The sequence below is a fragment of the Gambusia affinis genome, linkage group LG22, assembly GCF_019740435.1.
Source record: "Gambusia affinis linkage group LG22, SWU_Gaff_1.0, whole genome shotgun sequence".
NCBI lineage: Eukaryota > Metazoa > Chordata > Actinopteri > Cyprinodontiformes > Poeciliidae > Gambusia > Gambusia affinis.
In genome coordinates, this window is record NC_057889.1 from 2002067 (window position 1) to 2013409 (window position 11343).

General features: G+C 36.5%; 1 protein-coding gene across 1 annotated transcript in view; it reads left to right on the plus strand.

Annotated features, from left to right (window-relative positions):
- Nucleotides 1-4171: 4171 nt before the first annotated feature.
- The window catches only part of LOC122825889 (twitchin-like), a gene marked incomplete at its 5' end in the record, with an annotated part of 33888 nt that continues 26716 nt past the window's right edge, over nucleotides 4172-11343 (plus strand). Inside the window, 7 exons of the mRNA XM_044107474.1 lie at nucleotides 4172-4364; nucleotides 5057-5326; nucleotides 7058-7333; nucleotides 8367-8642; nucleotides 8990-9091; nucleotides 9168-9196; nucleotides 9460-9547. Of these exons, the coding sequence (XP_043963409.1) occupies nucleotides 4172-4364; nucleotides 5057-5326; nucleotides 7058-7333; nucleotides 8367-8642; nucleotides 8990-9091; nucleotides 9168-9196; nucleotides 9460-9537 (1224 nt within the window). The remainder of the gene's footprint in view (nucleotides 4365-5056; nucleotides 5327-7057; nucleotides 7334-8366; nucleotides 8643-8989; nucleotides 9092-9167; nucleotides 9197-9459; nucleotides 9548-11343) is intronic.

The window sequence follows — 11343 nt, forward strand, 5'->3', positions numbered from 1 at the left end:
TTGGAATGAAAAACATCAGCGTCTGTGCAAATATTTATTCTTAATGATTTATTAAGAATCTTATTATTAATCAAGCACATTTCTATTTTAGTGCCATTTTTGACACGTTGATTCTTCACATCACCACTTTCATGTAAATTTCTAGTTTTCTTCACCATGATGGTTCTCTCAGGTTCTCATTGTCTCTCTCTCTCTCACACACTCTCACACACACTGGCATAGCTATAAACACCCTCAAAAACATGTATCAGGTACAGGTTGTAGAATCCCTCTTGCTTTATAAGGATCAGTGCAATGGGGAAATAGCGCCCCCTCTCGGTGTGGTTACATGTTGCTGTACTCAGTGCCAGGCTGTGAAAGCTGCATGAGAGCTGAGTTACATTCTTCTGCACACAGTAGAAAAGTGTTAGCATAAAACGTGATTTTTATTAACTTAGACAAATAGTGTAATGAATATTTACTAGATGTGTGTCTGGCACCAGTTTTCATACTTTTAGTTTTGTTAATATTGTAAAGTGGTAAGTTAAAAACTAACATAACTCTCTGTTGTAGTGAGCTGAGTGAAGCTGAGTCGTTGCACTGATTCAAACCCTGATATGTTTTCATTCAGGAGATAAACTGCCTGATCACCCAGAAACTCGTCTTCATTAAAAAATCTACACAACACAGAGTCGAGGGGTTACTTGGACCGGCCTGGTACCGTGGAGTGAAGCAGAACCCAGTTACATGTGCTAAAGACTGTTTGTTTTTTCCCAGAATGCAACGGGCTCTTTGACTCCCTTCTTCATTTCAACAGCCTCTTCCTGTGCATGAATAACCATTCATGGACAAATCAGACATAAACAAAGGTTTAAAATGCAGTGGAGGAGAGTGTTTGACAAGTTTAACAAATCAGAGAGAGAACAATGATCTTTCTTCTTAGCTCTGAGGGGCTCCATCTCCTGCTGCTCATCGACATGGAGAAGAAACCACGCTAAGAAACCACGCTCCTTCTTTTGGGGTTAAACCCAAAACACACGTTGGACTTGTAACAAAACAAATCATCATTCTGGACTCTGTTTATTTCTGCTTTATTTGGGCCAACGTTGGAGGGTTCTGGGTGCTCCTGCATCACACAAATCACATTCTCAATATTCTCACAGGAACCCTCAACTCTCTCTGAGAGCAGGGTCTATTTACACTGATCTGTCCATGTGTGTGTGTGTAGAGTTCTCAACCAGTCCAGTTTATTCTTCATCTCTTGGCTCACATTTAGCTGAAATGCTTTGAGCTTCCCAGGATTGTCCGACTGAGACTTTACACAATTTAACTAGATGGATGTTTCAGATGTTTGACCTCCAGGCCAGAAAGACTCAGTACATTTGACACAGAACATTTACTTTCAATGAAAACACGCCTTAGTGCAAAACTGCCAAATATGATTTTTAACTATTAACATAATTTTGTTCCTCTGCAGTCTTCAATTGAGATGAAAATTGTTGTCTTATTGTGTTGGAGAGAAGATGCTGTTGATTTTCTTCCTAAATCAGATGAAAATGAAAAACATCAGGTTGTTGCTCCGTCTCCTCCTCAGGCCCCCCCGCCTCGTCTCCTCTGAGCTTCATCATGTTGACTCTGAAGATCACAGGACTGATCCTGATGGTTGGAATCACTGTTGGTATCATCAGAACCAGAGGTGAGGAAACTCAGCTACAATGGAGACAATTTACACACTTCTTACTTTAATCACTTTATTCTGTTTTTCACTGCAGGAAGAAAAAAGCCTCAGAAAGACGTTAATGTAAGAGAAACAATCATGAAAAATACATTCATAGACATTTTAAATATAGATTATAAATGACAAACATTATGTAAACAGTATTGATTTTTATCTTTTTCCTTTTTAGTCTTTACCTTGAAACGTCTTAGAAGAAAATCAACATTAATTGAACTATAATGTTGTAAAACTGTTATATTATATGAGTAATTGCTCATGTTTTGATATTTTTCTTAAAATATTCATTTTGTTTCTGAACCTGTTTTATCCAGTTAATTTCTGCTTGTTTTTTCTCTCAGGTTCGTTTTGCTGTTGATGACGACTCAGTGAATTATGAAAATGATGGAGAACGTTCTGCTGCCGCTGCTCTCCACTGAGCTTCATCACATCAGTTACAGTTCATAGAAAAATAATCCTTTATTTTGATGCTTCATCTGTATGTTTGCTTCTCCATCTACATGTTTACATTACTTGTATTCTTGAATATATATATTAAGGCACAGCAAGCAGATGTTCAGAAATCTAACATCCCAAATAAATGGCAACCTGTTCTGAAAGAAACTTCAAAATCCCCCTTTTCAGGTAGAAATGAAATAAAATAAAGCATTAGCTTGTCATTGTGTTTAAAACCGTTTCTTGGTGCTGGCTGATTCAAATCTCTTTTTTGGTCACTAAAAATAAAGACTGTCTGTTGGAGGTGTTTCAATCCAATAATAATTTATAACTTCATCAGATTTTCTTCCACTGATTTTAAGGTGTCAAAGTTTGTTAGCGTCTTCTTGATGTTTTAAACTTTAAACTCAAAATTCTTCCTACAGATTTTAACTCTCCATCATGTTTTAACCTGCTGTGATTATTTCAACATGGAATTGACAGAACATCAGTTCTGAGTTTGATTTTTATTGACTGTTGATGCGTTAGCATTGATTAGCAAAGTCAATACACACTGACTGCAGTGAGGCTAACCTAGCCTAGCTAACAGGAAGTGACCTAACTCATGTCTCCGTGATGGAAGCTGGTGAAGTTGAGCGTAATGCAGAGACAGGTCGACTCTCAGAGTTTCCTCTGGGACTGAGAAGCTGGACTGTGGAGGAAGTTTTCACATTCTCCACTCTTCAGCATCACATCAGGCCTGCAGCCAAAGTTTATTTAGTTTTGTTTCATTTTCCGCTGGTTTAGATTTATATCAGGGAGTGTTGAGCCTCTATTTGGTTTTTATTGACTGGAAATTAGAAACTGGGAGATTTAATTACACAGTGAATCATTTTGAACTAATGTAGCATCAGGTCAATACTAACTGTCACCAGTAGAGGGCGCATGTGGGTCTTGAGATCTGGCTAACTCAGCAGCAGAGCATTCTGGGATATGTAGTATAAACAGTGAATGGTTTGTTCCCAGTGATCCAGCTCTAGCAGACATGCTGAATGTTCTCATGGACCAAATGTGACCCACTGCCTGAGTCTGAAGCCTCTGCTGGAAGGATCCAGTTGGACCTGATTGGATTCTGTTCTGACTCGGTTTGATTCTCTGTCTGCAGAGTCTCAGAGCTGCTGCTGTTAGTGGACTGACTGCAGCTCATTAGTGTCAGTCAAAGTTCCTGTTTATGAAGGAAATGAACACAAGCTGTATAGAAAATAATAGAAATAAAAAATAAACCAAACATTTGTTCTATGTTCTTTACAATCAGTTCACAGCAAAATCATTTTAGTTCTCAGTGTTACAAAGTGAATCATTTAAAAGTTGTTTAAATGTTTATTACTAGATAAAGTTTGTACAACTACTTCCTTCTATCTCTGTTTTTTTGTCAGTTTCTAAAGAACCCAAATGTGACGACATCATAGTGACAGGATACATGGTGGGTGTTGGTGTGAATCTGTTTTTATCTTTTATTTCAGTCACTAAGAGGAAATATGATCAGTATTTTCAGATCTGCAGCAGAGAAAAGTCTCTCAGTTCAGCAGCTGATAGACGGACAGGAGATGTTGGTTCTGGTTCTGGTTCTGGTCGTTGTGCTTCAGTTTGAAGGTAAAGATCTGTTTTCTTTCACATCAAGATGAGAAAAAGTAAAAGAATCTTTAATTTTTTATGGAGACATTAACTTATAATAACTATAAAATCAATATTTATGGCATTTATGAGTGAAAATTTTATTTTATTGTCATCAAGACTGAACAATGTAAAAATAATTCAACACCAGGGAAACAAGATGAATAAAACATTTCTAATTTCACCTTCATGATTATTTGGTGAAGAATGAAATCTGTAAAACTTTAATGTGTTTTTGTTTCTGCTGCAGGAACCAGAGGAGGAGAAATTCATCTGTATCACAGAGAAGGAGAAAATGTTGTTCTACCTTGTAACAGTCCTGAATCGTTTGATTCATGCTCCATTATTAACTGGATTTACTACAGAGAAAGAAGCTCAGCTCACACAGAGGTTGAAGATGGTAAAGTTGTTCAGAGTTCACCTCGAGCTTCCAGGTTAAATTTGGACAATAGTTGCTCTCTGATCATCAACAACATCACTGCTGATGATGCTGGAAGATACGTCTGTAGACCTGGTTCAGAAAACACCTTTGATGGTTTAGTCTTTCTGAATGTTTTAACCAGTAAGTATGAAAACCTGAATGTTTTAACACTCAGACTGTTTCCTTCTGATCAACTTGGTGAAATGTTGGACAGATGTTTCTGACATCATCAGTTCTGATTTCCTTTTTCTCTGAAACCTTGAACTTCTTTGGACTTTAACATGAGGGAACCTCTCAGTGACCTGATGCAGTCAGAAGTTCAGATGTTGTTCAGTCAGAGAAACAATCATTTATTTAGATTCAAGTAAACATTACCCATCAGTCCACACAGTCTGAAATGAAGCTTGCAATCAGGTTTTTATTTTTCCCAGCCAACCTCTGTTGTTTCTTCTACTTCCTGTTTGAGCTGGGGGCGGGGCCAAGCTGTGATGACATCATGAAGTCGGCTCATTAGAGTGAACATTGTGCTCAGTTTAGATTTAATCAGTTTATCTTTTATTGTTCAATGTTTGATCAAAGCTTTGAATAATCAACTTTCTATATAACTTGTTTTCTTCCATCAAGCTGATCAAAACCTGATCAGATCTGTAATAATAATGTAGATCAATAATCATGTAAAATGGAAAAACATTACAAAAAAAGTAATGATTATAATTTATTTTATATTCTACATTCTGCAGCCTGAGAGTCTAAGACTTTATTAAAGTTCTCACCTCTGAGAAAGTTACTTTAACATATTTTAGAGAAAACTGTATTTGTATTTTTTCCTTCAGTTTCAGACGCTGATTCAACAAATGAAGATTTCACATTACAGTGTTCTCTGTGGAGAGACGAAGAATTTACTTCTTGTCCAGAGAAAAGTTTCCGCTGGTTTGATGAGACAGGAAGTGAACTGACTGGTGAAAATGTTGGATACAACTTAAGAAGAACAAGAGTTTGTGTTTCTTCTCTAACTGTGAAGAATCAGAGCGACACCAACAGAAGATTCACCTGCCAGCTTGTTGAAGGAAATGAAGTGAAGGTTGAAGTTCAATACACACAAGGTATGATGTTTTTTTTTTCACAGACTAAATGAGATAAACAGCAGGAATTTCTACTATTTTATGTGATTATTTCTATTTTTTATATGTTATCATTTGTCTTTGTAGACAGATTACAGTATATTTTCATAACTAGTTTTCTATCTGAAATAAAACTTGATTTTCTCCTCTGAGATAAAAAAGGTTCAGAACTTTTTTATTTTTCTGCTGCAGCTTTAGATCAGTGAAACATCCTGCATGAAAGCAAAGAGGACAAAGACTGTTGTTACAAATATTCAATTAATTTACAGATACTGAGTGAGATTTATGGTAATAATATGAATTCTGATTTATCCAAATTATTTAAAAAAATAATAAAATAAAAAAGTATTATTATTATTTTGTAAAGTGAAACAGATTCACTGAACTGATCAGTGAACCGTCTGAATGTTTGTGTGGAACAAAGTGACCAGTGCAGCGTTTTGTAGGGAACCTTTAAAAAGTGACACCAGAATAGAGCAGCAACTTTTAGAGTCTGTTAGAGACAGAAGAGACAGATCAGTGTGTTAAAGACAGAAATCCTCACAGAGACTTCAGACTGAGAGTCACATGTTGGTCAGTTTCCAGGTTGGATAATAAACTGAGTTTTAACAATAAATCATCCAGTTCTTCAGGAGAAAATAAAGTTTTAATGCAAATAATAGAAATTCAAACTTCTGAGATTCTGGAGATGTTTTCAGATTTGTGAATCTTTTCTATTGAAGAATAAATAATTCCCTCGGTTTCTAGTCTCTCTCATCCTCTGGGTTCGGTTCCTCTAGAGGCCTGGGAGCCTCAGGGTTCTGCACAGTAACTTGTCTGAGCCTAGAACTGCACTTTTCTGGACTGAGATGTCTGATGTTGTTCCTGGGATCTGATTTAGCCACTGCTTCAGTTTGGGGGTCAGGACCCTGAGGGCCCCCAGGGGCCCCAATGACCTCAGGAACCACTGTGGTCTTCACCTTCCAGGCCTTTTCCAGTTCCTCTCTAAGGTCCTGGTATTTCTTTAGTTTCTCATGTTGCAATAACTGTTGCTACATCCATCATAACTGTTTTCCTCTGTTGTTTATCCACCTCCATAATGTCCGGTTGGTTCACCATCATCATTTTGTCTGTCTGGATCTGGAATCCCACAGGATCTTAACTCCATCATTCTCCTCCACCTTTTGGAGGATTCCCCACTGTGATCTCTGGGCTTCCAGTCCATATTCTGCACTGATGTTTCTGTACACTATGTCCACCACTTTGTTATATTTTCCCTGCCATCTTGCACCCGGCTGTTATGTGCTGGACTTTCTCAGGGGCCTCATATTGTACAAAAAACAACCTACAGTTTGAGTTTTGTCTGGTAGAACTGATCCTCTATTGCTCTGGTGTTTAGAGTCTGTTCCATATATATTTATATATATTTATATTTATATGCTTTTAGCTAAAATGTACACATTGTTTATCTTAAAAACTCATTGATATTGTTACACAGTAAATTACTCTTCTTGAATCAAAGGCTGATAAAAGGACCTGCAAAGATTAAATAATTGTTTCTGTAGAGTTGAGAAAAATGTTTACGGTTCAAATGTTGAGTAAATGTTATTGTTGATGATGCATTTAATCTTTTTACATTTTCTATGTTTCAAGTGATTTCAGGCAGAACAAGAGACTGATATTGTATTATTAACTAAATTAATAGTAAAATATTTCTCTGAATGTTTTTTCCAGTCCATCTCTACCACAGAGCAGGAGATGAAGCTGTTCTGCCCTGTAACAGACCTTCATCATCCGACTCATGCTCCTCTGTTGACTGGATTTATCAGAGTAATGAAGACATGATCAGGAAACAGGAAGTTCATAGAGGAATGGTTCAGAGTTCACCTCGTTCTGCCAGGATGAGTTTGGACAGAAAATGTTCTCTGATCATCAACAACATCACAGCTGAAGATGTTGGACGTTACAGCTGTGGATATAATACAGATGTGTATCTAAACATGATGATCAGTAAGTAATCTAAACTAATGACTCTACCTGCTGATTTCAGTCTTTTATCGATCTGAAAGTTTAGATCTTGATGTATCATCAGGATCTAAACTGAGTTCAGTCAGGACTGGAACTGGATCTGTCTGATTTTAGAGACTAAACTAATCTGTTAATTTCTCTCATTATGATGTTTTTTATGTTGTTGTGGTTTAAATCCAGTGGCTCACCTTCAGTTACTGCCATATATTAATCTGTAATGTTTGCACAGAATAGATTCATTAATGTAAAGATTCACTGGATGGACCCTGAAAATCAGCCACAACACAGGAGTAAGCAGAAAACTCAGATTTATTAAAAGACAGCGCAGATCAGGGACTTGAGAAATATTTCCGTAGGAATCTGTTAGTGTGTGGAGAGTACACTAACCTGACCTGCTGATCAGGTCCTGAAACGATCAGTTGGGTCGAGCAGATGTTGCTCTGATGGAGGGTTCTGGAAGGAGTTCCTGATGGAGGAGAAGTGCTGATGGAGGGCAGCTCACCAAACTCTGCTACGGTCCGGGAAGACGAACACCGTCCTCTTTCATGTTCAGCTAAAGTGCAAAATCCAGATCCAAATCTTTGCAAAACCTCATTCATACACCAAGAGTCAGAGAGCAGAACAGGTATCAGTGGGTCGGTGTCTGAAAAACAGGCTTGGGTCGAAATCCAGATGAGCAAACAGTGACAATCCAACAAAGACAAGACAAAGGGGCCAATCCAGGGAATAAGAGTGTGATTGGAACGAACAGGTGAAGTGAGAGAGCTGAGAAACTACGAGCTAAAAGTGTTTGATAATCTGGCAGTGACTGTCGGTCTCACTGAGAGGCTTAAGAAGGAAAACAATACAAGTGCAAAGAATAACAGAAATGAGGATCATGACATGAATCGGCTCAAAACTAAAGACACAGAGCACCATGTGAACAGCACAACAAGAATTAAAATAAAACTTCATTTTGTTAGTTTCTGACTTTAGAAAACATCTTTAATACTGAAATATTGTTATTTTCTTTCAGTCTCTCTAACAGATTCTGATCCAACAAAGAATGAAGAGATCACATTATTCTGTTCTCTGTTGACGTTCAGATCATCTGGTTTTTGTCCAGATAAAAGTTTCCTCTGGTTGGATGAGACAGGAAGTGAACTGACTGGTGAAGGTGATGGATATAAATATGGAGGACAGTTTGGTTGTGTTTCTAGTCTGACTGTGAATCTTCAGAGCAGCAGAAGATTCACCTGCCAGTTTGTTGAAGGAAACAAAGTGAAGATAGAAGCTCACTATGGATCTGAAGGTATGATGTCATATTTTTATAAATAAGTTAAAATGTTGCAATGAAAACATTAAACATTCACTTCTGTGTAAATATCTCATTGATTTATTGTGAGTCTTATGATTAAACAATATATTTCTAATTTAATATCATTATTTTGGACACTTTAACTTTTCACACCACAGTTTTTATGTAGATCTCCAGTTTTCTTCTCCATGATGGTGGTTCAGGTTCTCCTTGGTTCTAAATGTGGATCCAGAATCACAGACACTCAGATTGATGTTCAGTCCACCATCATGTTCAAACTATTTTCTTCCTAAATCAGATGAAAATGATCCCATCAGGTTGTTGCTCCGTCTCCTCCTCAGGCCCCCCCGCCTCGTCTCCTCTGAGCTTCATCATGTTGACTCTGAAGATCACAGGACTGATCCTGATGGTTGGAATCACTGTTGGTATCATCAGAACCAGAGGTGAGGAAACTCAGCTACAATGGAGACAATTTACACACTTCTTACTTTAATCACTTTATTCTGTTTTTCACTGCAGGAAGAAAAAAGCCTCAGAAAGACGTTAATGTAAGAGAAACAATCATGAAAAACACATTCATAGACATTTTATATATAGATTATAAATGACAAACATTTTCCCTCAGACTTGCAGTTTGTAACATTATACAGACAGTTTTGCTTTTAACTTTTTAGAAGTAATAAAGAGATCAGTTGTTTTAGAGATTTTCTACGGTGGTATCCTTTATATTGTTTTGCTATTTCTCTTTAGATGTTCGTTTTGTTTCTGAAATAGTTTTATCCAGTTAATCTCTGCTTGTTTTTTCTCTCAGGTTCGTTTTGCTGTTGATGACGACTCAGTGAATTATGAAAATGATGGAGAACGTTCTGCTGCCGCCGCTCTCCACTGAGCTTCATCACATCAGTTACAGTTCATAGAAAACAATGTTTCGTTTTAATTATATCCCAGTTCAAAATAATCTTTTGCATCACGTTAACTTCTCTGTAATATTGTAACTGTTCAATTCAGTTTGTTTAATAAATATGAAAACCATCATAAATATGATAAAAATCTTTTTGTAAAAACTAAAAACAGTTTGAGATGAGAAACCTAAAAATATGGAAATATGTTACTTATTTCTGCTTAGTGTAAATTAAATCTCTGATGCATATTCTGTTTTATTTTGAAGAACTCATTTTGTAAAAAGGAAGTGGTGTGGAGCATCAGAGACTTTCTGATCACTCATTGGTCAATGTGCAGAATGTGGGAGGAGAGAAGAGAGGAAACAGGAAGTGAAATTTGGAGATCAGTTGAAGCTTAAAAATTTGGTAACTTTTCTTCAACAAAATTTATTGATGACATTTATCCTTTTAAGTGCATGATCTCATTATAGATCAGTAAAATTTTTATCCCAGTTTAGATACAATTTTTTTCTACTAGTGAGCCATAAAACATAAACTTGAATTTAAAAAGAAAATTCAATAAAAGTGAAGAATTTTCCATATGTATGAATAAATATGAGAAAGAAACTTTAGAATAATGAAAAATTTAATTAGGGACATAATTAAAATACATTTGGTTTTGTTTTCATTAATTTCACATTAAAATTAAGGAATTAATCTAAAATTCATCTTGTTCACTGAAGATAAAAGCTTTAATCATTTTCCCAGTCAAAGAGGGAAACTTATTTCCTTGGACTGGAGCCAGATCCACATATCATCTAAAAGTCTGAAGGAACTTAAAGGTGAAACAAAATAAATGTTCAACATCTTCCATCTCTTTTTCACTAAATATGCAACTGTTAAAAACTCTTATAAACTGATTTATTCATTAGTTAACTAGGACTCATTCAGAACCCTAAAGAGTAAATCTTTAACCTTTGTGTAGTAGAAAGAATATGATAAATATCTTTGCATTATTTTAACAATGTGCTCTGATATAATTTCTTTGACTAGGAAAAGCTTCTTTATTATGATATTTCTGATAGATTTTTTTGTGATATTTTCAGTAAATGTAATGTTTTCCACGTGGAGGTGTTTCAATCCAATAATAATTTATAACTTCATCAGATTTTCTTCCACTGATTTTAAGCTGCCAAAGTTTGTTAGCGTCTTCTTGATGTTTTAAACTTTAAACTCAAAATTCTTCCTACAGATTTTAACTCTCCATCATGTTTTAACCTGCTGTGATTATTTCAACATGGAATTGACAGAACATCAGTTCTGAGTTTGATTTTTATTGACTGTTGATGCGTTAGCATTGATTAGCAAAGTCAATACACACTGACTGCAGTGAGGCTAACCTAGCCTAGCTAACAGGAAGTGACCTAACTCATGTCTCCGTGATGGAAGCTGGTGAAGTTGAGCGTAATGCAGAGAGACGAGTCGACTCTCAGAGTTTCCTCTGGGACTGAGAAGCTGGACTGTGGAGGAAGTTTTCACATTCTCCACTCTTCAGCATCACATCAGGCCTGCGGCCAAAGTTTATTTAGTTTTGTTTCATTTTCTGCTGGTTTAGGTTTATATCAGGGAGTGTTGAGCCTCTATTTGGTTTTTATTGACTGGAAATTAGAAACTGGGAGATTTAATTACACAGTGAAACATTTTGAACTAATGGAGCATCAGGTCAATACTAACTGTCCCCAGTAGAGGGCGCATGTGGGTCTCGAGATCTGGCTAACTCAGCAGCAGAGCATTCTGGGATATGTAGTATAAAC